This window comes from Notechis scutatus, chromosome 4 (genome assembly GCF_049901735.1).
Source record: "Notechis scutatus isolate UNSWTSFEM ecotype Mainland chromosome 4, rNotScu1.2, whole genome shotgun sequence".
Lineage (NCBI taxonomy): Eukaryota > Metazoa > Chordata > Lepidosauria > Squamata > Elapidae > Notechis > Notechis scutatus.
The window spans coordinates 51595894-51622649 of record NC_142012.1 but is presented as its reverse complement, the minus strand read 5'-3'; the positions used below and the strand labels follow the sequence as shown (position 1 = coordinate 51622649).

The following is a 26756-nucleotide window of genomic DNA, read 5'->3' as shown; positions in this document are numbered from 1 at the left end:
AGAGAGCTCTGGGAACTTCAGAAGGCTACAGGTACCAAAGCAGTGTGAGTTGACAAGGCAATCCAAGAGCATTCAGGGCAGCCCCGCTGTCTGAGGACAAAGGGCAAATGACAGGCAGATTACAACACCTTGTGCCGTCATTATGCAAAAGTCACAGCTGTTACACAAGAACACGCAGGCCTAATACTAGCACTTGTAATTTGGGCATATGTGTAGTTTGACAATATTTTTTTAGAAAAGGGGCAGAAGAAAGCAAGCTTGACTCCCTTTTTTTAGAGGAGTCCACTGGTTTCTAGGGGCTTGCCACTGCCTTTTTATAGGATTTTTTTCTTCCCACTTCCCAATTGGGCCAGCAGCCTGAGGATCGCCCGGTGGTCTCCTATCCCAGAGCGAAATCAAACTAAATTGGACCGCCGCTGAGCTTCCTCCTCCCCGCCCCTAGAGGGAGCGCGCCGCCTTCACGCTGCGTCGCGGTGTGGTTCGGGGCGGGGGAGGTTTTCCCGCGGGGGTCAACTGCGCCTGCGCGCTGGTCACGCCTCCCGCCGCTGCTCGCCCGTCGCCCGTCATGAACTCCGAGAACTTCCAGGCCGGCGAGAGGCTGGTGAACGCGGCTTACGTGCGCCAGGGATGGCAAGGCCGCCGCACCCACGAGCTGCGAGTGCGGACGCTGCTGGAACAGGTGCCTCTCGCTCCTTGTAGGGGGGGGGAAAACAGAGGGAGGAGGCGGGGTTTCGGAGGAAGCCCTGCCCCCGGGGGCTGATTAGGCACGCCTCCCGCTGAGAGGGCGGAGCTTGGATCCAAGCCACTGAGTTTGCTATAGCCGTGACTAGGTGGAAAACTCTGTCGCTTTTATGACGTATGGACTTCAATTCCCAGAGTTCCTCAGCCAGCATGTTTTCTCCCCCCCTCAGTCATAAAGGCGCCATAGTTTCCCATCCCTGCTGGCCCCAGGAATCCTGGGAGTTGAAGTCCACATGTCATAAAAGGGGCCATAGCTCTTTCCCACCCACACTGCCGGCTCCAGGAATTCTGGGAGTTGAAGTCCACAAGTTTAGCACCTAGTCTGGGCTGGATGGGAGGCCACCAGGAGAGCCTCCGGATGTCTGCTGAACTTTTATTTTCACCTTTTTGTTTTCCAGACACCCCTGGGGAGTAGCTCACAACCTTGAACTGGACAAACTATGGTTTAAGCTAAGATTATGAAATCCGAAAAAAATCCTAAATTGACTCGCCTTTGGCCTATTGAAAGGAAGGAAACACGTTGTTAGGGATTGGCATAATAGATTTAATGTAGCAAATCCCAGGATACTGGTTGTAACTTAGCTTTAAGTCTTATTTCAGCCAGTAAACCTGATTATATCTTAACAAAACAGATCCCCCCCCCCCCATCTTATAAATAAATAAAAAGAATGGGAAGCTTCAGCATTTTGCAATGACCAAGTATTGTTTTAAAATTAAAACCCCAACTACCATTAAAATTTAGATTTTTCCCATATTCTATTTTGGTTTAATAGCTACATAAGCCGTCAAGCCTTTATTGGTCTTTGAGACAGGAAGTTCAACAGTTTAAAAAAAAAAACCACACAGTTAACAAAATAACAGAGTTGGAAGGGACCCCCGAGGTCGTATAGTCCAACCCCTGTTCAACTATTATTGCTTCTTCATAGACTTGTTCCCATGAACGAAGCTTGAAAACAGGGCAGTAAAATGATATACGTTTATGATATATTGATTGATTGATGTTTTTAATGTAATAAAAGTTTAATAAAATATAGTTTAAAAAAGAAAAAAAGGAAAGTGAAGGAATTTAAGATAAGCAATTTATAGATTAAATATATATATTTGCACAAATTATGTATACTTGTAAATATGCACAAAAGACAGAAATGTATGAGATTGATGTCATAGAATGGTTAATGTAGTGATTATCTTTTTGTTTTTAAAAGACATCAAAGAGTAATAAAGTTTATTAATAATGCAGATACAACAAGTGATAATACCAAACGGAGCAACCTGGAAAGGGATGTTAGGATCCTGGTCATATGGAAGAAGACAAGATTGTGTATTTTTCCCATAGCTTCTTTATATTGTGTTATTATTATTGTTGTACTGTTGTTGTTTTCCCTGAAGGGCAAATGTCCTGAAGAAGGATGGGACGAAAGCACAATTGAACTCTTCCTTCACGAACTTGCAATTATGGATAGCAATAATTTCCTTGGTAATTGCGGTGTGGGTGAGCGAGAAGGAAGAGTCGCGTCCCAAATAGTGGCTCGGAGACATTACAGGTAAAAAGGTGGTTTGTTTTTGACCCAAGTTTTGTTTGGGCACTCCATTGGCTTATTCACACAGGATGCCAATAATAATAACTAGCTGGATACCCGTGCTTCGCTATGAAACCATGTGGTCGGGCTTAGTTTTTGGGGAGGAAAATAAGGAGGAAAAAATTGTGCCTCTGCCTACCAGCATCCATCAGTATTCATCTGGCTTGCGTCCTGTCAGTGTGTGAGAGAGTTGAGGGCTGTTTGGAAATTGAAATAGTATTTGCTGTGTGAGCAAGAAGGAGACAGCAAGGAGCCTGGACGTGGCTTTGCTCAACTGTTCTGTACTAAAGCTGCTTGGTGCTGCTGTGAAACTGGAACTGAAACTCCTCTCCTCTGCTTGTGTTTTGCATTTGGAAGAGTTTTCTTTTGCAGGTGGGGAGGGGGAGTAGAACTCCCTAGCATCAGAGCGTGTTAATAATAATAGTATAGGAAATACTCTAAATGCTCTGATGGTCATTTGGAAAAATCCTTTCTTAGTGAGCCCCTAGAAGCCAAAAGGAACAGATGTGCCAAATTTCAAGTTTGTAGGCTTTACGGTTCTGGAGATTTTGTGATGATGGGTGAGTGGTATTTCGCTTTTATAGAGAGAGATTCCCCTTCCTGTCTCAAGCCACTGTCTAGTTCCCCCAGCCCAAATGAGAATTTTATCTAAGATGGGTATAGAAGTGCTACAAATAAATAAATAAAAAATATAATAAATAATAAATAATAATAAAAATAATAAATACAATATAATTCCAATCTATTAGAACCAATTGTCGTACTTCTCTACCATTTCCCCCAAGAGGAACTTGCTCCTTCCTCGGCAAGATTTCACACCATCCGCTCCTTAGTCTTTCCAATTTTTAAATTGGAAAAAAAAATGTTTTTTTCCTACTTTCACCAATATTCTGTTTGACTTCCAGATTGATTCATGGAATCGGACGGTCCGGAGACATTGCAGCGGTCCAGCCCAAAGCGGCAGGCTCCAGTCTCTTGAACAAACTGACTAATTCAGTGGTCTTGGATATTTTAAAGCTTGCTGGTAAGTACTGAGTAAATCTTGGATCCTATGCATATCCCCAGTGCTTTCGGAGCTTGCTGGTTTTACTGCAGACGTTTCATGACCCAGCTAGGTAACATCAACAGGGATAGAAGGCGGTGGGGTTTTGCTCTCAGTTTATATTATTGTGTCTTGACCAGTCAGTCGGGGTGAGTGGGTGGATGGGGAATGTCTTGGAGGGATTTTTTGAGCTGGGCTGTTTACTGTTAGCTTTTTTGACAGTTGCTTGATTGAGGTATCGTTTACACATGTTGATTGTTGCTCTGTTGTTATTCTCAGAGTTAACCTATGCTGATCTGGGTGCTGGGTGCCAGTGGGGAGGTTCTGGGGTCTGTTTGCTCTTTTTGGAGCTGGTTGATTGTCTCTTGGGTCATACAATGTCTGCAAGGAAACCACCAAGCTCACCGAGCACCAAGGACCCCACAGTTCTCCTTCTCCTCCTCCCATCTCCTTCCAGCACTGATGATGTTACTTAGTTGGGTCATGAAACGTCTGCAAGAAAACAACCAAGCTCAGAGAGCACCAAGGATCCCACAGCCTTTTTCCTTCTCCTTCCTCCTCCTTCTCCTCCTCCTTCTCCACCTCTTCATCCTCCCACTCCTTCCTTATCCTTATCTCCTCCTCCTCCTCCTCCTCTCTGCAAACCTCCCTCCTTTCTTGCACTGATGATGTTACCTAGTTCGGTAATGAAACGTCTTCAAGAAAACAAGCAGGCTCAGAGGGCACCAAGGACCACCACCCCAGTCCTCCTCTTCCTCCTCCTCCATCTCCTCCTCCACCTCTCTGCAAATCTCCCTCCCTTCTAGCACTGATGATGTTACCTACTTGGGTCATGCGATGTCTGCAAGAAAACCACCAAGCTCAGCGACAGCCAAGCTGCAAATCGTCTCCTTCATTAAAAAGATCCCTCTCTTAGACGTTTAAATGCAAATCCTCCTTCCCTTGCAGGGGTCCAGGCCACCAGTAGCTGCTTCGTGGTTCCCATGGCAACCGGCATGAGCCTCACTTTGTGTTTCTTAACGCTCCGGCACCAAAGACCAAAGGCCAGGTATATTCTCTGGCCTCGCATCGACCAGAAATCCTGCTTCAAATCCATGGTTACCGCAGGTACGTCTGATCCGCAGAGGCAGCAGGGGGCTGGTATGGAGTGCGCCATTTCAACATGCCTTGCATTTCATTTTATTGACTAACTGGATACCCGTGCTTCACTATGAAACTATGTGGTCGGGCTTAGTTTTTGGGGAGGAAAATGAAGGGGGGAAAAATTCTGCCTCTGCCTACCAGCATCCATCGGTATTCATGTGGCTAGCATCCTGTCAGTGTGTGAGAGAGTTGAGGGCTGTTTGGAAACTGAAATAGTATTTGCTGTGTGAGCAAGGAGACAGCAAAGAGCCTGGGTGTGGTTTAGCTCAACTGTTCTGTACTAAAGCTGCTTGGGGCTGCTGTGAAACTAGAACTGAAACTCCTCTCCTCTGCTTGTGTTTTGCATCTGGAAGAGATTTCTTTTCAGGTGGGGAGGGGGAGTAGAACTCCTTAGCATCAGAGCATGTTAATAATAATCATATAGGAAATACTCTAAATGCTCTGGTGGTCATTTTGAAAAATCCTTTCTTAGCGAGCACCTAGAAGCCAAGAGGAAGATACGTGCCAAATTTCATAGGCTTTACGGTTCTGGAGATTTTGTGATGATGCGTGAGGGGTATTTCGCTTTTATATATAGATAGATTTTGGAAATGGGCATGGTAGAAATTTCATCCCCCCGCCTCAGCTGGGGGAACGGGCATAAAAATGGGGTCTGTCAGCTCAGGGTTTGTTTGTTTTTTGTAGATCGAGCGTCGTTCTTTCGGGTGATTTTGGAGGGTTGCGGCAACGGCTGTTCCCTTCCCATCCCGTTTCTTTTGAGCACAGCCGGTCCTCGAGCGAGCTTACGACATTTGTGTCACAAAACAAGGCATCAGTCGAGGGCCCCATTGGAGCCCCGTGGTCTTGCCCCAGGGGTTGTTAAGTGAAACACAGGCAGATGTTAACTTTGTAAAATGAATCTGGTTTTCTCCTTGACTTGGCTCGTCGGGGCGGGGTCGCAAAAGGGGTCATTGCAGCAGTTTTAAATATGAGTCAGGGGTCAAGCATCCGAATTTGAATCACATGTCACATGGACTTGTTATGGTCACTGAACAGGTGTGTGTGTGTGTGTGTATGAAGAAAGAGCAGTCAACATTAAAGCTAAGCATTACACATATGTAAATTTTATATTATATACAAAAAGCAGTCAACTTTGAACTAAACTTTACACTAATCTTCCAATCCCTCTGTTAACCATCTGCTGTTATATTTAGCACATAAAAAGTCCACAAACGGTTTCCATCTCGTATAAAGCTAGTCCGTTTTCTCTAAATCAAAGCAGTTCTGACCTAGGCTTCCCCAAAATCGCAAAGCAGACTCCTTGTCCAGACAAAACCCCTTTTTATTAAGCTAATAATGTGAATTCCTCTCATTCACATCCAGCAAAGTCCAGGCCAACAGTCTTTCAAGATAGTTCACAATTACAGACCTTTGTCAGGCTTGGAGGGTTCCCAGGCCGATATCTTTCAGACGCCACACTGCAGCAGACAATACCTGGCAAGAATGCAGGAACAGATCTTCACCCAAATGAATTAATTGTCTCCTGCAAAACCCCACTCCCCTTTTGCTCCTCTTTTATTCCCTCTGGGAGGAGCCATTCACTGTCCACCTGTGGCTTTACTCCCAAGTCAACCCTTAACTGTTCCCTTCTTCTGGCAGCTCTGTGCATGCACACTCTGGGAACAGGCTCCAGCTGTTCTTCTTCCCCACTGATCTCTGACTCCGAAGGCAGCTGATAACTGTCGGACAGCCCTGGCTCCATCTCTGCCTCCAACCCAGAGCCCTCGTCAGAGCCTTTCCCCAGACTCCAGGACTGGCCCATGTCCCACCCCAACCTCCTCACCGGCCGGCCACAACACAGTTAATTTCACCATCTCTGCTAATTCGGTCGATTTCAAAATCCATTCTTCAAATCGTCGGCATCCCTTTTTCTTTCCAGGGTTTGGCAAGTACAATCCATGCAAAGGAATAAGCACCCCCAAATTGTTCTTTGTTTTGTTTTGTTTTGTTTCCAATTGGCTTGTCTGTCCTACCTCAAAAAAGAGAAGCTTCCGGTTTCATGAATATTTTGCACAGCTTAACTATTCTGCACAATCGTCGCTCTGTTTGCCCGGCGCATTTGCCCACGCCTTCGTGAGACCTATTTGTAACCTATTTGTAACCGGACATTTCAAAACTGGCTACCGCTGTGCCCAAATCGAACCAACCAAACCAAAAAATGAAGTGGAAAGGAAGGAGGGGTTTGCAGGTAAAAAGAATTAAATTGCAGAAGGACCCTGGACGCCCATTCATTCATTCCTTCTGTTTGTGTTGTTGGCCGGGTTAGGTTTTGAGCCCGTGGTGATAGAAAATGTTTTAGAAGGAGACGAGCTACGAACCGATCTCCAAGCCGTGGAAGCTAAAATCCTGGATCTTGGGGCTGAGCACGTCCTCTGTGTTCACTCCACGACGTCCTGTTTTGCTCCAAGGGTCCCTGACAGGTAAATAAACCCCCGGGGAAACGGTGGCGCGAAGAGTTTGAAGGACTCTGTGTGCGTAATAAGATTTAGCAGAGTTTCACAGAAAGGAAGAAAATCTCTGGCCCTCCTTGGCTGCTCTCCAACAGATCCTAAAGGCTTGGAAAACAAGGATTGATTCAAATAAAAGTAGGACAGGATCAATCAATCAATCAGAATAGAGCCCTGCTTAAGCAGGAGACCTTGCAGACAAGTGGCTCTTCAATCTCTTCTTAAAACCCTCCAGTGATGGAGCACCCACGTTGTTTAGTGGCAAGTTGTTCCACTGGTTGTTAGGAAGTTTCTCCTTAATTCCAGGTTGCTTCTCTCCTGTATTAGTCTCCATCCGTTGTTTCTTGTCCTGCCCTCAGATGCTTTGGAGAATAACTCTCTCTTCTCTGGGGCAGCCCCTGAGACATTGGAAGACTGCTATCAGGTCACCCCATGTCCTTTTTTTCACTAGACTAGATATACCCAGTTCCCGCAACGGTTCTTCATATGTTTTAGCCTCCAGACTTTTAATCATCAAGTTAATAAAACTTGGGATTGGATTCTACTCTACTCTAATCTACTGTATTCTACTCTACTCTACTCTACTCTACTCTACTCTAATTCTATTCTATTCTATTCCTATTTCCTTCTCTATTCTATTCTTTTTCCTTATTCTATTCTATTCTATTCTATTCTATTAATTCTATTATATTCAAATTCTTATATGCTTCATTCTATTCTATTAATTCTATTCTATTCAAATTCTATTCTATTTAAATTCTATTCTATTAATTATTCTATTCTATTCAAATTCTGTTCTATTTAAATTCTATTCTATTAATATTTTCTATTCAAATTCTATTCTTCATTCTATTCTATTAATTATTCTATTCTATTCAAATTCCTTTTTTTAAATAAAGTTTTATTTGGGTTTTCACACATACAAAATACAAGGAAAACATCTTTTTTGAAAATAGCATGGTCCCAGGTTACACTTCTTTATACAGACACAAAACTCAATTTCATGGTCCTTTTTGTGTTCTATTCCATATCTTATACTATTCTACATTTTCTATATAGTTTTTCCCCTCTTTTAATTTCCTCAATTTTATTTTGATTATCTCATCTTAATTCAAATCATTATATTTATACTTTTGTCTGTTCTGTTTCAATTTCATATTATCTTTTCTCATAAAACAAATTTTCTCCTGTAGTTACTAATTGGAGTATGACACCTTTATATCTTTTAATTACATCCATTCAACTCTTATTTAAACTTCAATATATACCTTAAGGTTATGACCTTCAATATAATACATAATAACTTCCAATCGAATTCTGCTTGGTACATTCTTATAAAACACAGTATATTCTTTAAAAAAAAAGATTATAAATATATGTAATTATAAACCCTCATTCCATTCCAATTCAGTTCTATCATTAATAATCATTAAAATATTAACATCTTTAACACTTCTTTTCAATTAAATATCATACTTCCTTAAAGACACATATAATCTCCATAATTAATTTTTCCCTTATTTCTCTTCACATATGTTTTGTAAATCATTAAATATTCATTTTGTTACATTTATTTATTGACAAGCATTCCACTGAATTACAATAGCTATTTTATCAACATTTTAATCATACATTGTTTCATATTTTCTAAAATTATTTCTGTTTCTAATATAACAATACTATCTTATGTACCTTTGCAGAATCCCCTTTTCTATTAAATTTTCGCCCATTATCTCTAAATAGGCCCTGTTTCTCTATATTTTGTTTCTGTCCTTTATAACTTCCTTTCCTTTCTTTCTTCCCTCTCATCATCTCCCTCCCCTTTTTACCCCCTTGTCTCTCTACTTCTAATTCTCTCTCCTGCATTTCCCTCTTCTGTTGCTTTCTGATTTTATACTTATTTTTCACTCTATATTTTTTGGAGTTGTTTTTCCCAATCTTAAACTTTCCATTCTCTTTCCCCCCCTTTCCTTTTTTTCCCCCACCTAAGATTACTTGTTCATTAAAGATGGCTTCTTCTTTGTCGCAGTCTTCTTGTTCTGTAGGTATTTCTTGTTGTTTTTCATAATTCCAAATCTCCATTTCTAAAAACTGAAATATGAAGCCAAAAGAACCTCTCCCTTCTTGTGCATCTTCTTTGTACTTTTTAAGTTCCATTTTCAGTTCTTCTAAAGGTGGAGCCATTTTTAACAGTTTTAAACAACCACCCGATTGATTTTAGTCATTCAAATACAATAACCAAAAATCCAGAAATCATCAAGCAATCCAAATAGTCCTGAGTAATTTCTTCTTATTTCTTTTTCTACTTTCTCTTCCTGGGGTTTTTGTTGCGATATTTCAGTTAGAATGTATCTTTTGGAAGTCTTGTTGAGATTTTGCTGTAAGTTCTTTTTAATTCCAGGCAGTCTCCTCCCTTCCAGATCCTGCCCTTTTATTCTTTTTCTCTCCTTTCCTGTTTGCAAAAACTTTTGATTATCCAGAAATCTTTATTACCCCTTTGACTTTTTATTTTCAGCATTAAATGCCTATTAATGTCAAAGTGGATTTTTTTCCAATTTCTTGCTTAAGTCTCTTAGCTGTCAGTATAGGAAAAGGATTTTAAAAAACCAAATCTTTTCCCTTTTCCCTCTCCTTCGCAGCTTAAAAATCTTAGGGAACAATATTATTGGGTTTTTTTTAAATAGTTTCAATTCCAGGGTACCTTATTTGTTGCTTTTGCTGTTTGGTTTTGCTTTTGCTGTTTGGTTTTGGTCAACCAAAACTTTCTCTTCTTATCTTTCTCCTGCACATTCTTTTCCGGTCGAGTTCTTCTTTGTGGTGGCCATTTCTGACCACCGCTGCAATTTCCTTCGGGAAAGGGAGTAATGGCCAGCTGGGGAGGAGAGATGCGGCTCTCCTCAACCCTGCAGGCAGTCTCCCCCTTCTTCACCACCTCTACGGGGTGGCTTAGCCCCGAAACCAGCCAGCTCGGGGCGCTCCAGCGGCGAGCATGGATCGAAGCCTCGCAGAGATGAGGTTTCGGTCTGTCGCCAAAGAAGTTCAAACCGGAAGCCCTGTTCTATTCAAATTCTATTCTATTTAAATTCTATTCTATCAATTATTCTATTCTATTCAAATTCTATTCTATTATTCTATTCAAATTCTATTCTATTATTCTATTCAAATTCTATTCTATTATTCTATTCAAATTCTATTCTTTTTAAATTCTATTCTATTAATTATTCTATTCTATTCAAATTCTATTCTATTCTAACTCCTAGAATTCCCCAGCCAACAAGGAATTCTGGGAGTTTTAGTCCACCCGTCTAAACATTGCCAAGGCTGAGAAATGCTGGGCTAGAGCAGGGATCCCCAACCTTTTCGGCGCCGCGGCCCGGTTCCGGCATCAGCTGGGCGCCGCGCCCGGTGCAGCGTCAACTGGGCGCCGCCATCTTTTTGACGAAAAAGGTGGCGGCGCCAAGCCTTCGTGAGCTTTTCGGGTAGAAATGGCTTTCTACCGGAAAAGCTCACGAGGAGCGCCGCCATCTTTTTGACGAAAAGCACTTCCGTGCACTTTTTACCAAAAAGATGGCGGCGCCCAGCAACCAGCGGCCCGGTAAGGCTTGTTCCGCGGCCCGGTACCAGTCCGCGGACCGGCGGTTGGGGACCCCTGGGCTAGAGGGTTTAGGATGGAAAAGGACCCAACTGAAAAAGGATGAGGGGAAATTGAACAGGAGGGTAGTATCAACATACTACCACTAGCTGTCATCCGGTAGACTGGGTGGTTGGTAGGAAATTTGTGAGAGATAAATACATATATATTTTTAAAAGAACCCCTTTTCCACACTGACAAGTAGTCCTCGAGTTATGACTACCATTGAGCCCAAAGTTTATGTTGCTCAGTGAGTGGATCATGTGAGCACGGGGATGCATCCAAGGTCGTAACTCTGGAAATATGGTCCCAAGTCCCTCTTTTTTTTCCCAGTGCTGTCTTAACTTTTGACGGTCCCTAAATGAACTGTTGCAATTCGACAGCTGTCCTGTTTATTGCTTAATTGGGAGGGAAGGAATTCTTTGCTCTTGGAGGTCTGAAAGCAGAAGAGAACTCACCTTGTCCGCTCCTGAAGCTATTTGTGGATAAGCAGACTCATCGAATTGTGCCTCCAGCTCCCTCTTTATTCTTCTTTTTTGCCTTTTCCTCCCAAAGGGTTAAATCAGCAATAATTAAAAATCTCTCTCTCTCTCTCTTTTAAATTTCATCAACTGCATCAAAACCCCATTCTGCATGCTTGATGTCTTTAGTAAGAGGTTTTTTAAAATAAACAAGAGCAAATTTTCACTACCAAAATACCTTTGATAGCAACCTCGACCCCTGCCTCTCTTTTCAAGGTTGAATTATGCATAGTATAATTTTGTTGGTGATTTGGGTCTGTGCAAGGAAGCCAAACCACGAGTGACTAAGCGCATCAATTATGCCTGCCGTTCCCGTATAATGAGAACATTTATCCTTCAATTAATTGTTAAGGTTAGTTTTTAAGGTTAAATTGTCTTTCAAGGAATGGTGGTTGAAAAAGGTTCTGGAAAGAATTTTTCTTACGTGCAAATAGGTATCTTTGCAATCATGTTGGGGCAAACACAAGGAGAGTTTTTAGCTTCTACATGATAGAGGGATATTAATAAGACTGTATTAACTCTATTCTATTCTGTGCCAGTGCCTATTTTCTTTCCATATTCTACAGATTCTCTTCTTTTCTTTATTCTATTCTATTCTATTCTATTCTATTCTATTCTATTCTATTCTATTCTATTCTAATTCTTATTCCTATTGCTATTTTCTTTCCATATTTTACAGTATTCTATTCTTTCTATTCCTATTCCTATTTTCATTCCATATTCTACAGTATTCTATTCCATTTCTATCTTCTTTCCATATTTTACAGATTCTCTTCTCTTCTTTATTCTATTCCATTCTAATTCCTATTCCTATTTTCTTTCTATATTCTACAGTGTTCTATTCTATTCTATGCTATTCTATTCTTATTCCTATTCCTATTCCTATTTTCGTTCCATATTCTACAGTAATCTATTCTATTCTATTCCTTTTCCTATTTCTATTTTCTTTCCATATTCTATAGTATTCTATCCAATGCTATGCCAGGCCATGCCATTCTCCTGTTTTGTTCTCTTCCATTCCATTCTATTCTAAAAAGCTTGTCTGTCATATGCATATAGTAAAATTCACAGAATGTTTTTCAGTTCTGACCTTTTTGCCGGAACTTTCCCGTTTTGTAATTTGCAGATTGGAGGAACTGGCTGAGATGTGCGCCAAGTACAACGTCCCCCACATTGTGAATAACGCGTATGGAGTTCAGTCTTCCAAGTGCATGCATCTCATTCAGCAGGTAAGGTCAGCACCCCACCACAGAAGAAGGCAGGATGGGGGGGGGGGGGGAATAAGGGAGCTAGCAGAAATGAAGAAATTGATTGTTTTAAAGGGAAGAAAGTACCCTGTTTTCCCCAAAAATACAACCTTAGCCCAAAAGTAAGTCCTAGCTTGATTTTTACACGTGCGCCCAATATAAGCCCTAATTAAGATTCCACCCACTCCAGAGTGGATGGGTAGAAATTAAGCTAGGGTGGGGATGGGAGGGTGAAGCTGCCCTACTACTTACCTTTGGACAGTTATAGCCAGGCCTCGCACACCCCGACACCTGCCTTGCTAGCTCATTTCCTCTGGGACCAGCAAGGCTGGCAAGGCTTTCCTGAAGGCCTCTGTAGCTGAGAACAAAAGCTCCCGATCGATCCAGATCTCTGTTATCGGCTGCAGAGGCCTTCAGGGAAGCCTTGAGAAGTTTCTGAAGGCCTCTGACAGTGGAAAGGAGGCCAGGGGCGACGGATGCAAGTGAGGTTAGTCAGTGGAGGACGTTCCCCCGAAAATGAGACCTGGTGCCTTTTCTGGTGGGAAAAAAATATAAGACGGTCTTATTTTTGGGGAAACGGGACTACCTGTTTTCTGGAAATGGTTTGTACTTGCCTTCTTCTGCCAAGACTATCTGGATTTGGATCACGAGACCATGGGGTGGGGGGGTGATAGCTGCAACGGTCATAAGTGTGGGAAATTGTCCTATTTCACTTTTTTTAGGGCCGTCGTATCTTTCAGCGGTCACTAAATGAACTTGTTGTAAATTGGGGACTATCTGTAGTTTTTTTGGGGGGTGGGGGTATCACCTAACCCAGAAAGGCCCAGAGAGCTATGGGCTGTGACATTGCATCGTGCGAACCCAACTTTTACAAGATTAAAAAGGAACTTTTTATCATTTTTTTGTTCTTCCTGATTTGTGTGTGTTTGTGTAATTTTGTCTTTTTTTTTAGGGCGCCCGAAGAGGCCGGATCGATGCCTTTGTGCAAAGTTTGGACAAAAATTTCATGGTTCCAGTAGGTGGCGCTGTCATCGCTGGCTTCAGTGACGCCTTCATACAGGAAATCAGCAAAATGTATCCAGGTAGGTCATCGCTGTTTTTTTTAAACAATATTTTTTATGAAGTTATAAGGTAAAAAGGTAAAGGTTCCCCTCCTTGCACATACATGCTCGTCGTTTCCGGCTCTAAGGGGCGGTGCTCATCTCCGTTGCAAAGCCGAAGAGCCAGCGCTGTCTGAAAACGTCTCCGTGGTCATGTGGCCGGCAGGACTAAACGCCTTTGAAGGCTCACGGAAGTCTGCTACCTTCCCACCAAAGAGGTCTCTATTTTTCTACTTGCGTTTTTTTTACATGCTTTCGAACTGCTGGTTGGCAGAAGCTGGGACAAGGAGCAACGGGAGCTCACTCCATGACGTGGCGCTAGGGATTAGAACCGCTGAACTGCCGACTTTTCTGATCGACAAGCTCAGCATCCTTGACCGCTGAACCACTGCGTCACTATAGAGTATTATAAAATTGGTGGTGGGATTCCACCAGTTAAACTTTCTAAGCAGTCAGTGAGTTCCAGGCATTCTGTTTTGCTGAAGTCATATTTTTTGCAATTGAGTTTGGAGCGGTTTACTTCGAGTTTGTATCTATTGTTTGCTCGTGTGTTATTGCGGTTGAAGCTGAAGTAGTTGTTGACAGGCAGGACATTGTGGCAGACAATTTTGTGTCCTTAGCTTAGGTCAGACTGTAGGTGCCGTAGTACTAGGTTGTCCAGGTCCAAAATTTCAAGCCTGATAGCATCAGGTATTCTATTGTGAGCTTTTACACCTCCAACATTCATTTGACATGCCTTTATACATCTTGGATAACTTATCTGGTGATTACATACCAAACATACATCATCTCGTAGAAATTCTCTCTTAGATTATAAAATTTAATGTAAATTTTAAAATGATTTTTTTAAAAAAATGAAAGTGGAAATGACTTTTTAAACAAAATGTCCCGAGAGGTTTGTTGTTTTCACAGTAAGAACAAATATGACCGATTGCTTTTCTTTCTTTCTTTTTTTCTCTAGGCAGAGCCTCGGCTTCTCCTTCCTTAGATGTGCTCATTACGCTGCTGAGTTTGGGCACCAAGGGATACCGGCAACTTCTTCGAGAAAGAAAGGTAGCATTTCTGGATTAAAGGGCCCAAAGTGGCAATTTGCACTGATGAGCAGGTGACTGGGATGCGTAGGGCTTTGGGTCGTGGGCAGCCTCTGGATTCTGGTTTTGATTTGTAGAAAGTTAGCACCCACCCCATCTCCTAGAGGAATGAAATATTTTAGGAACTATTAAAAAGGCAAGATATTTCCCCTAAAAGAGAAATAAATATCTTAGAGGAAACAGAAACTCTACCCCCAGGACATAACCCTGTTTCCCCAAAAATACAACCTACCCTGAAAGTAAGTCCTAGCTTGTTGTTTTACATGTGTGCCTAATATAAGCCCTACCTCCAAAATAAGCCCTAATTAAGTTCCCGTCTACTCCAGAGTGGATGGGTAAAAATTAAGCTAGGGTGAGGATGGGAGGGTGGAGCTACCCTACTACTTACCTTTGGACAGATGTAGCCAGGCCTCGCTCACCTCCACACCTGCCTTGCCGTCCCATTTCTTCTGCAGCCGGCCAAGGATGGCAAGGTTTTCCTGAAAGCCTCTGTAGCTGATAACAAAGCTTTGGAACGATCCTGAGCTCAGTTATTGGCTGCAGAGGCCTTCAGGAAAGCCTTGCCGGCTGCTGATGAAGTAGTTCCTGAAGGCCTCTGAGAGCTAAAAGGAGGCCGGGGGCGACGCACACAAGTGAGGTTAGTCAGTGGATTGCATCCCCTGAAAATAAGACCTGGTGCCTTTTTTGGTGGCAAAATGAAAATATATTTCTCCTAAAAGAGAGAAAAAATCTTAAAGGAAACAGCAACTCAGCCTCAGCTCCCTCCCCCCAGCAGATATTTTGGTCCCAGTTTCCTGCTTGAGCGGGAGGGGTCAGACTAGAAGACCTCCAAGATCCTTTCCAGCTCCCTTATTCTGGTCTTAAACTTGCCAAGTTTGGGCACTCCTCCTGGATCTAAAAAAATGTACTTTTGCTCTTATGAATTTTAGTTCTCGAAATGTCACAATATCTTCAAAATGCCGGAGTCTCTTTTGGCCTGTTCCAGAATGATAAAATTTAATGCCAGAGGTTTATTACCTTATTGCTCTTTAAAAGCTAAACCGAAGCTATGATGTTCTCCGGAAAAGCTATTTTTAGTGCTGTTTCTATTTTGGTTCTAAACTATACCTACTAGGGAGAGGGGAAGAGGAAAAACTATTTCTCCCCCCACACTAAGGCAGTGGTTTTCTTTTCCTTCTTTAATCCTCACATCAGTACAGATCACCCAGGGTGGGATACAAAAGCAACAAAGTCACAAAAACAGGTGAAGTCCCTTTAATTCCTTCAACTTGACTTCAAAGCTCCAATTATCATTGACTGGAGAAAAAAACTCCCCCACAAACAGTTGCGAAAAGGAAGAAATGCCGTTCAAACTCAAAATACGTATAAATTTTAAATAGGAAAAAAACAACACAAACCATACTGAAGCAATTAGTGAGACAAGGCAGGATAAGGGCTTGAAGACGTCCACAGATATCGAAATACACACACTGGGAAAGACGCCAGATTCAGATAAGAACTGAAAGACTAGAATTATTTCACAGTTTGCTTCCAGCACTAGGCCATGCGCAGTTTGTCCTTTTAAAAAGTCCTCCCAGCTGCAGCCCATGAAGGGGATCAGGGCCCTTTCCTCCCCTGTAGACCATGCCACTCACATTTCTCCCTTATCCGTTCCTCCCTGTGTGCTCTAGGATGAAGAGGGGATGGGCCTGGGTCTTCTTCTGAATGCCCAGTCGGCCTGTGCCCTTCCCCAGTTTCCTCCACAACCTCTGGAGCCACACCCCCACTCCCTATCAGCTGTTCCTCCTTTCCCTCAGAGTCAGACTCCGACAGGGGCATGACAGCAGTCCTTGACTTACGACCACAATCGAGCCCAACATTCACGTTGTTAAGTGAGAACGGTTGTTAAGTGAGTTTCACCACTTTTCCCGCCACTTTGGTTCGGTGCGTCCCTACCGTTGTTAAAGGAGTCAGGCAGTTGTTAAATGAGTCCGGCTCCCCCATGGACTTGGCTTTGTCAAAAGGTTGCAAAAAAAGTGGGGGGAATCCCATGATCTTGGGATGCTGCATCCTTCATAAATATGAGTCAGTTGTCGAACATCCAAATGTAAACCACGGGGATGCCGCAGCGGTCACAAGTGTGAAACGTGATCAGAAGTCCCTTTTTTCCAGCATCATTGTAACTTTGAAATGGTCACTAAACAAACTGTTGGAAGTTGAGGACTACTGGTAGTATTCTAACTTAACAATGGCAGTCATTCCCTTGGGCAAGAAAGGTCGTAAAATGGGGCAAAATTGATGACACAAATGTCTCAGTCAGCAGCAGAAATGATGGGCTCCGTTGTCATAAATCCAAGACTACCCGCAGTTCAATCTCAGATCTTGGAAGCTAAAAGAAATATAGCTTGTGTCAGGATTCCAGCAGTCACCCCCATTCAAATCACGAGTCTCGAGCCAAACTTCCAAAACTTAAAGAAGATTTATTAGGAGTAAACATGCCGGCACTGCCTGGGTGCAGCCTACTCTGAGATACATAATTCATTGTCACCCTTGACCCTGGGTTTCCCCCCCATCCCCTGGGTGTATCCTAATTCCTATTCTTCAATGGGACACATCCATAGCCAAGTCATCAATCATGCTCTCCAATTAGAATTTTTGCCAGCAGAAACTTCAGTCACCTAGTTACTATCTTTGAAAACATTTGTGGAATGCACTTTCGTTTTGCAAGCTGCCGCATTGCTCCCCCCTGCTCCCTTTCTGTTGGCAACTCAGAAAAGACCATAGAAATATTTTATGAGTTGATCGCTTGCTTTAGGTTCAAACTTCCTCATTGGTCTTGCTTAATTTACAACTGAACTGTTTTGTTTTATTTTTGTCCTCACTACAGTGGTGGGAATTCAGCCCGTTCACACCGAGTCAGGAGAAACGGTTCTTATCTTGCTGAGCAGTTTGGTGAACTGGTTGTTGGAAGAAATCGTTAGGGCAGAGAACGGGGTTGTTTAAATTATTGGAATCCCACCACTGCCTAACTCCCCCGCCTTCAGAAATTCAGCTGACACTGTAGTAGGGAATAAACAACTTGTTTAATATTTCTCTAGCATGGTAATATTCTTTTGCACCTGGCTCAAATATGGGATAGGTGATGTAAGAAAAATCAATGAAATTCAGTTACCATTTTTAAAGTTAAGACTTCTGCTTGGGCATCCTCGTAAATTCCCCAGTGAAATAGAACTTAGTATTAAGGTCCATTAATTTATTGCACAGCAAATTGCTTAGCTAGCTGTTTGCAAGATCTAGGAGCTCATTATACTTGGGGGGAGGGAGTTAAATGTATATCGTCTAATGAGTTAAGAGCTCTTTGTTTTATGTTTTTCCATTGTTTTATTGTGCTGAGAAAAAAAGGAACCAAGTCAGAGAACGGTTTCCTCCCATCTATACTTCGTTGGAGCTATGGAAATGTACCTTGGTCCCTTGCAAAACAGCTTTTTCCATAAAAGGAACCTCTATTTTTTAAAAAAAACAGAGCAGAACCTGTGGTCTGGAAAGAAACAACTTCAACCTCCACTAGATTTCTAAGAATGCTGTTTTCATCCTTTTTTTCTTAAAAAAAAAAAGAGAGAAACAATGGTGCATGGAACTGTAAACGAGACTCTAGAAAAAAAAGTGCAGAAAAGAACAATAAAGGTGATTGGCAATTAGAGGCTAAAACATATATGAAGAACGGTTGCAGGAATTGAGCATGTCTAGTTTGATGAAAAGAAGGACTAAGGGGTGACATGATAGCTGTCTTTCAATATTTAGGGATTCCCCAAAGAAGAGGGAGTCAAGCTATTCTCCAAAGCACCTGGAGGCAGGACAAGAAGCAATAAGGATGGAAACTCATCAAGGAGAGAAGCAACTTAGAACTAAGGAGGAATTTCCTGATAGTGAGAACAATTAATCAGTGGAAGGATTTTCCTCCAGAAGTTGTGGGCGTTTCATCACTGGAAGCTTTTAAGAAGAGACTGGATAGCCATCTTGACGAATGTATTTTTTTTTTAATGTATGCTGAGAGTATTTGCACCAAGACAAATTCCTTGTGTGCCCAACCACACTTGGCCAATAAAGAATTCTATTCTATTTGTCTGGAAGGGCAGAAAGGTCTCTTGCTTGAATAGGGGGTTGGACTAGAAGATCTCCAAGGTCCCTTGCAGCTCTGTTATTCCGTAACAAAAAGCGCCCCTAGGGCAAGAAAAAGAGAGATTGTATGAAGAAGCATTTGGCAAATAGGTTCAAAGGTCATAGCTGGTAAAAATCCATGCCCTCGTGGCAGCTGTTTGTATACGGGCCAATCACATCAATTTGGCAAGAGGGGCCCCAACATATTCTCTAAGTTTTCATGCTTGAAATTGAGACGGAAATCATTTTCTTACCTGGGGAAGAAAACTACCCAGTATTCCGTCTTTTGCTTGCTAATTTCGCAGGTCTGTGGTCTCTTCATCTTTTTTTTCAAACCTTTCCTGCCTTTCTTCCCTTTCTCTTACCTGCTCCTGCAAAGAACCGAAGAAAAGCACTCCCAACTTTTTATTATGCTGTCGCCACAGCAACCATTTTGTAATTGTACCCATGAGGGGGATGTTTCAAGATGGTTGCCGGGAGGGGCACCCAAAGAGGAGAGCCTTCCCATGTGTTTGATGCAGGCAACGTTTGACATGCAACTCTTAAGATATAGAGCATTTCCCAGAGATTAGCAAGACTCAAAATGGATTGTTTTCCTTCCTTCCTTCCTTCCTTCCTTCCTTCCTTCCTTCCTTCCTTCCTTCCTTCCATCCATCCATCCATCCATCCATCCATCCATCCATCCTTCCTTCCTTCCTTCCTTCCTTCCTTCCATCCTCCCTCCCTTCCTCCCTCTTTATTTTTTTCTTTTTCTTTTTCTTTCTTTCTTTCTTTCTTTCTTTCTTTCTTTCTTTCTTTCTTTCTTTCTTTCTTTCTTAGGAAATGTTTTCATACCTTTCAACAGAGGTGAAAAAATTGGCAGAAAACTACAACGAAAGATTGTTGGACACACCACACAATCCTATCTCTCTAGGTAAGGTTGGCTTTAATGGAATAACATGCATAAAAATGACTGGTTGATTTCCCTTCCAAAGCAGTGTGTGATATGTCGTATTCTGGGCAGAATAACATGAAGATATTGCACATGGGATGGCATGATAGTTGTTTCCAATATTTATATTTAAGAGGCTGCCATAAATAAGAGTGGGGGTCAACTTATTTTCCAAAAGGCAGGACAAGAAGCAAGGGATGGAAGGTAATCAAAAGAGAGAATCAACCTGGAACTATGGAGAAATTTCCTGTCAGAACAATTAAATCAGTGGAACTACTTCCCTCTAGAAGTTGTGGGTGCTCCATCACTGGAGGATTTTAAGAAGAGACTGGACAACCAGTTTGTCTGACTTGCTACATCAAGAGTCAACTGGACTTTCTGGTTTTTCTTTGAAGAAGTTTTGCTTCTCATCCAAGAAGCTTCTTCAGCTCTGACTGGATGGTGGGGAATGGAAGGATTTAGACTCCTTTCAGGCAGCTGGTCATTTGCATCCTTTTAGAGGGCCATTGAGTCCACTTGGAGGTTTGTTTCTGCCCTCAGGGTCACCTGAGAGGTGCAAATAGGTATAGAGCCTTCTTATAGTCCTTTCAGCAGTTCCAAGAAGATTTATACTCCTTGCAGGCAGTTGGTCATTTGCATCCTTTTAGAAGGTTGTAGAGGCCCTTGGAGGTTTATCTCTGTCGAAGGGATCTGACATCATCTATCTCCTGTCTACAACACAGACCTTTCAGCCATTCCAAGAAGGCCCCCCACCACCCATTTGCACCACTCTGGTGACCCTGAGGACACAGACAAACCTCCAAGCGGTCTCAATGACTCTCTAAAAAGAATGCAGATTCTGATACACCTAATTCTGATTCCAAGGCTACGGTGATCATGCAATACAGTTAAATTTAAATCGATGCCCTTGTAATATTGAACCATGTCAAGAGAGCGAGTTAAATTCCATTATTTATTTTTTATTTTATTTTATTTTTATTGATTGATTGATTTTGTGTTTTCAGCCATGTCCCTGAGAGAACTAGACGAACGAAACCCTGAAGCTGTCACGCAGCTTGGATCGATGCTTTTCACCAGACAAGTTTCCGGAGCCAGGTCGGTCCATTTATGTTAACATTTCGATTCAGGAATATCTCGATTCGTAGACTGGGGTGCGCCCCAGGGGCCCCTCGTGAGGATCTGTGGCCTTTTAACTATGGTGGCCCTTTGAGTTCTTCTTTACCTTTTGCTCTTTTCATCTTTACGGCATTCATTCGTACAGCATTTGATCATCTTACGCCCTGGGCATTATGGATGGTAATTTGGAGAAAAGTTCAGGATAATAGGCAGCCTTTCAATTCAGTGGGTCCCCAACCTTTGCTGGATGGATGGATAGATTAGATTAGATTGACAGACAGATAGATACAGATAGATAGACAGACAGGCAAACACAGGCAGACAGATAAATAGATACGATAGATGATTGATAGATTAGATAGACAGACAGACAGACAGACAATTGATGATAGCTAGATTAGATGAATGGATAGACAAAGACCAACAGATATGATAGATGTTTGATTGATAGATTAGATAAATAGACACAGGCAGACAGATAAATAGATCTGATAGATTAGATAGATGGTAGATAGAGAGATAGACACAGACAGATAGATACAATAGATGATAGATTAGATAGACAGATAATGGATGATTGATAGATTAGATGAATGGATAGACAGATGGATAGACACACAGAAAAATAGATATGATAGATGATTGATTGATAGATTAGATAGGCAGCAGACAGACAATAGATGATTAATAGATTGGATGGATGGATGGACGGATGGATGGATAGACAGACAGACATAATAGGTGACAGATAAATAGATAAGGTAGACAGGCAGACAGACAGAGAGAGAGATGGATTGATAGGCAGACATGATAGATGGTTGATAGATATGAGAGAGGAAGCAAGAGAGATCCACAATTCATAGTATCTGAGAACTTATTCTCTGAATTGATCCCAAAGACTTGCAGACTCGGTCAAACAGCGCATATAAATAAGTCCTTGACTTTATGACTGAAATTACAATGGACTTCCTTGCAGGAACATATGACCCAGTTCTGACAGGTTTTTTTCCCCTCCCTCCCCCTGTCACACGACTCCGCGTCAGCCACTCGGCGAACTAGGTCGCCTTTACAACTGTTTGCAGCGTCCCGCGATCCCGTAAGCGCCTTTTTACGATGGTTTTGCCGAAAGTCGCCAAAAAAAAGTAAAATCGGGTCGGTCACTTGGATCATCACCATTGGTGGTGGTGGTGATGATGATGATGGATGATGATGATAATGGACAAACTCCATTGCAGTCCTAAGACCAGGGCCCCCTGTATACAACTTAACCCCTAAATTTTTACTCAGAAGCAAAACTAACGGGTCAACTCGTAAATCATTCCTATGCCTGTTTCCGAGTTGCCATAAGAAGGATGGGGGAAAGGCCTGAGGGAGCAGTGTGGCAGATGAGAGCCAGAAGCACATTCCCCGCTTATCTTGTGAAGATTGTAGCCTAGGCTACTGGATCTTCTGCCCATGAAAATCCTTCATTGGAGAGTGTGATTGATGACAACCAGCCTGTGAAGGTGTTTTGTTGGAGAATCTGATTTATGATGTGTCTCAGAGTTGGCTTCATACAGATTAATGCCAGACATGTTGCTCCTAATAAATCTTTTGGATTCCTTTGAAGCTTGGCTTGAGGCTCATGATTTAATTAGGGCAATCATCAGAACCCTGACAGCAAGCCAACTCAACGGACAGCAGGTTTTAAAGGCACTTCCATTTTGGGCACATCCACCCTGGGTTGGATTTTAGGTCCTTTGGCTTGTAGAATTGACCCCCTCACTTATTCCAAGTCAAGAAGTGGAAGGAACCCATTTTGACTCCCTGTTCCTTTCCTTACAGAGTGGTGTCTCTTGGGACTCTGCAAACCGTGAGTGGGTATACCTTCAAAGGGTTTATGGCCCATGCAGACCAATATCGTTGCTCCTACCTCAATGCCGCCTCAGCCATTGGGATAAAGAAGGAAGATGTGGAGATGTTCCTGAAAAGGCTCGACAAATGCCTGAAGGCCCTAAGAAGAGGAAAGGACCAACAAGATGGACCACTCCCGCCCAACGTAGATATGGATGCTGATATGGAAAAATGCAAGATAGGAGAAGGAGATGATCCCAAAACATTATTTGCAGCTTAGAATGTTTTTTTTTCTTTTTAAATAGAAAAATAATCAGATGTGAATGAACTCAGGGCCTTCTCCTGCGTTGTCCCGTTGAAATGAATAAAGAGATCGTTATGCTCCCTTCCTTGGATTTTATACGTCCAAAAGGGCATTTCAATTTAAATTCACCTTTAAAATCCCATGTTAAATTGTCGACAGCTGAGCTGATCGTTTAGCGTTCCTAAAAAGAATTGGGACAGTCACCAGGACAGACAAAGATTTCAGTGCTTTGCACACAAAATAAATAAAATAATTTATATTGGCACAACATGCGCCATTGACGAGGGCTGCCAATACAAAATTACAAGGTTTAAACACGTTAAGGGCAGATTATGTGCCTTCTCAAATTCTAATTTCCCCTGGGAAGTGGCAAAGCAATATGACATCCCCAATAATAAATTCTAACCAATGTTATAGGTTCAGTTCCAGGAAAATACGCTGGCGTGTCAGGGGTGCAAACACAGCATTTACTGGCAGCTCATTAAAGCAGCCACATCTTTTCCCAACATTCAAGCACACTGATTTTGTATGTGCCTCTGCTTTCTGGGAACTTAACCCAAACTGCTACAAAGCTCCATGGGAGAGACAAGAGAAGATAGTTCACGTGTACCTCCTTGCCTTAATACACTGTTCACCCTTGTTTCAGCCTACTCGGTAAAGCATTGATGATATGTGCTGTGTAAATTATTTATATACGAAGCTGCTGCAGTAGTCATCAATAAATAAATGAAATAGTCCCGTCAGTGGTGCCAGAATCACAAAACCATTCTCAGGGGTGAGGAAGCTGTATCTCTTGTTCCAACCTTTGACATAATCCTTCACAGACCATTTATTTTGAGACAGCTTCTGTGGAATGACATGGAATTTCATTGACCTCATTAAAGCAGCTACTTGTCCCATTAAAGTGGCTATTTGTCTCATTAAAGCAGCTACTTGTCTCATTAAAGCAGCTACTTGTCTCATTTAAAGTAGCTACTTGTCTCATTAAAGCAACTACTTGTCTCATTTAAAGTAGCTACTTGTCTCATTAAAGCAACTACTTGTCTCATTTAAAGTAGCTACTTGTCTCATTAAAGCAACTACTTGTCTCATTTAAAGTAGCTACTTGTCTCATTTAAAGTAGCTACTTGTCTCATTAAAGCAACTACTTGTCTCATTTAAAGTAGCTTCCTGTCTCATTAAAGCAGTTGTCTCATTAAAGCAACTACTTCACCAAAATCATTTAGTCCTATTTCAATTTCTATCTTGTCCTTAAATTATTCAGAAAGCAAATTCTAATTGCTTGGGGGCTCTAACTATGGGCAGAGGACAAAAATGGCAATTATCAGAAACTATGCAAAATTGTTCTGGGTACCAAAGGATCTCTTGATTTGTTAACATTAAGGCTGTTCGACAGGCTTGGACGTTGATTGCTTGGCATGTGGCCAGTCTCAACCGATGTCGGTTTCAGATTTGGTTTCTCTTCTGATGAGATGAAATAAATTAAAATTAATTTATCTTCGGTTTTGCGTGTTTTATGGGACATACTCTGATAGATAAATGACATTTCGCTGACATTGGTTGACCTAAAGCAGGGTTCTCCAAACTTGGCAACTTTAAGCATGGCTGGCTGGGGGATTCTGAGAGTTGAAGTCCACAAGTCTTAAAGTTGCCAAGTTTGAAGACCCCTGCCCTAAAGGCTGATGTGTTTGAAATACATGCATTTGGCATCAAAATATCAGAAAGGATGCCTCATTGAGCTTGCTTGTTTTCTTGCAGACATTTCATTACCAGAGTAGGTAATATTATCAGTGCTAGAAAGGAGTTAGATTTGCAGAAAGGAGGAGGACTAGGGTCCTTTGTGCCCTCTGAACTTGCTTGTTTCCTTGTAGACGTTTCATGACCCAAGTAGGTAACATCATCAGTGCTAGTGGGCTTTGCTGTCAGTTTATATTCTAGTGGTTTGCCTGTCAGTGTTGGTGGGTGTGGTCTTGGAGGTTCTTTGGTTGGGCAGTTTCCTGCTGGCTTCTTTGGCCGATCCTTGATTGGGGTATTGTTGATTTTATTGTTGGCCTGCTGCTAACCTTGGAGTTGATCTATGCTGATCCTTCCCTTCCTACTCTTCCCCTTCCTCCTCCCCTTCCTCCTCCCCTTCCTTTCTGCAAACCTCCCTCCCTTCTAGCACTAATGATGTTACCTAGTTGGATCATGAATCGCCTGCAAGAAAATAGCAAAGCCCAGAAAGCGCCAAGGACCCCACAGTCCTCCTCCCTTTCCTCCTCCTCCTCCTCCTCCTCCTCCTCCTCCTCCTCCTCCTCCTCCTCCTCCTCCTCCTCCTCCTCCTCCTCCTCCTCTTTTCCTCCTCCTTCTCCTTTTCTTCCTCCTCCTCCTCCTACTACTAGTCCTACTCCTACTTTCCACAAATCCCACTTCCTTCTAGCGCTAATGATATTACCTAGTTTAGGTCATGAAATGTTTGCAAGAAAACAGCAAAGCCCAGAGAGCACCAAGAATCCCACAGATGTCCTCTCTTTCCTCCTTCTTCTCCTTTTCGTCCTACTACTACTACTACTTTCCACAAATCCCACTTCCTTCTAGCACTGATGATGTTACCTAGTTTAGGTCATGAAACGTCTGCAAGAAAACCACCAAGCTCAGAGAGCACCAAGGATCCCTCATGTCAACCCTGAGCTGCAAATATTCTCCTTTATTGCTGCATAATGTTCAGTGGGGTAGTTTTTTTTTTCCTTCCTTCCTTCCTTCCTTCCTTCCTTCCTTCCTTCCTTCCTACCTACCTACCTACCTACCTACCTACATTGCTGCAGCACAGAACATCGGCAGAATATAAAATGCAGCAGTCCGATTTATATTAAGGAAAACAAAAGTGCGGTGAGTGGAAAATGATGGCACTGCAGCTAGATCTGGGCAGACCAAACATTTTCTACTGTACCATCAGCAGTTTTGGTTTTTTGTTTTTTTTTGGAAAAGAGGCTGGTGCACCCAACGATCTGTGTTGCATCCATGTTTTCTTCCTTTTCTTTCCCTTCATTTCGCTTGGGCTTGCTGTAGATCCTCCTTCCTCTGCCCTACTTTTCAACAATGTCTACTTCTGAGGAAACAAAGGTAGCCTTCCCTGCTTGCAAATTTTGCAGTTCTTCTCCCGATGCCGTCTAGGCAGCTGCCTTCTGGAAGATGCCAGAAGCAATTAAAGTTCAAAAGGAGCCGCATTCAGAACGTCTTGTTTCCCGATGATTCATCCTTAGATGATTTATCTTGATCCCGAACTGATCAAAATGTGCATCCTTAGTCATTTGCATGCCGTGTTCCTGCATGGTTGCAAACAAAACTGTGCCATTGCTTTTCCTGTAGATTGGAGGTCTCCAACCTTGGCAACTCTTGTAAGACTTGTGGACTTCAACTCCCAGAATTCCCCAGCCAGCATGGTTTTGAAATTGCTAAGGTTAGACGCCCCTGGTTTAAATTATTATTTAATGACTAGAAATCATTATGCCATATGTTGAGTTAAGGAATTGTAGGCGATGAGCAGGCTGAGCCCCAGGGAGGTGTCAAAACCAGTGGTGGGATTCTACCCGTTTCCCTTCTGGTTCAGTGATTGTGCATTTTGCACCTGTGTGTGCGCGCATGCACCTAAAGTGCGCATGCGCGCAGCTTTCCAAACACCAGCTGAGACCCTGCTGCACCAATCAGCTGAGAGGATAAAGAACAGAAAAGCACAGGGGGACGGGTGAGAGGGCACTTTTCTTTCTCCCCTCAGCTGATCATCGGGGCTTTTTTTTAACTACTGATTCGGTTGAACCAGGGCGAACCGTTAAGCATTTCACCACTGGTCAAAGCAGGTCAAGTCACGAGTCCC

At 42.4% G+C, this 26756-nt stretch overlaps 1 protein-coding gene across 2 annotated transcripts; it reads left to right on the top strand.

Annotated features, from left to right (window-relative positions):
* The first annotated feature begins 501 nt into the window (after positions 1 to 501).
* On the top strand, positions 502 to 24399 carry SEPSECS (Sep (O-phosphoserine) tRNA:Sec (selenocysteine) tRNA synthase). Of its 2 annotated transcripts, XR_015749267.1 has the most exons (12): positions 502 to 679; positions 2131 to 2285; positions 3227 to 3345; positions 4312 to 4470; positions 6812 to 6965; positions 12271 to 12373; positions 13344 to 13473; positions 14453 to 14544; positions 19539 to 19632; positions 20655 to 20745; positions 22591 to 23871; positions 23937 to 24399. XR_015749267.1 is itself a non-coding variant. In XM_026685627.2 (11 exons), exons 1-11 carry the CDS (start codon positions 566 to 568, stop codon positions 22877 to 22879), a joined length of 1500 nt encoding a protein of 499 aa, XP_026541412.2. In that variant the 5' UTR covers positions 502 to 565; the 3' UTR covers positions 22880 to 24399. The 2 variants fall into 2 exon arrangements, 1 of the variants encoding a protein (XP_026541412.2); XM_026685627.2 differs by having other exon boundaries at positions 22591 to 24399.
* Positions 24400 to 26756: the final 2357 nt, after the last annotated feature.

What these genes read in the sequence shown, in the direction of transcription:
- SEPSECS (XM_026685627.2), top strand. Translation starts at nt 566, where the DNA reads ATGAACTCCGAGAACTTCCAGGCCGGCGAGAGGCTGGTGAACGCGGCT. An exon ending in GTGGCTCGGAGACATTACAG is followed by an intron (nt 2,286 to 3,226) that starts GTAAAAAGGTGG and finishes TTTGACTTCCAG; the next exon opens with ATTGATTCATGGAATCGGAC. An exon ending in ACACAATCCTATCTCTCTAG is followed by an intron (nt 19,633 to 20,654) that starts GTAAGGTTGGCT and finishes TTGTGTTTTCAG; the next exon opens with CCATGTCCCTGAGAGAACTA.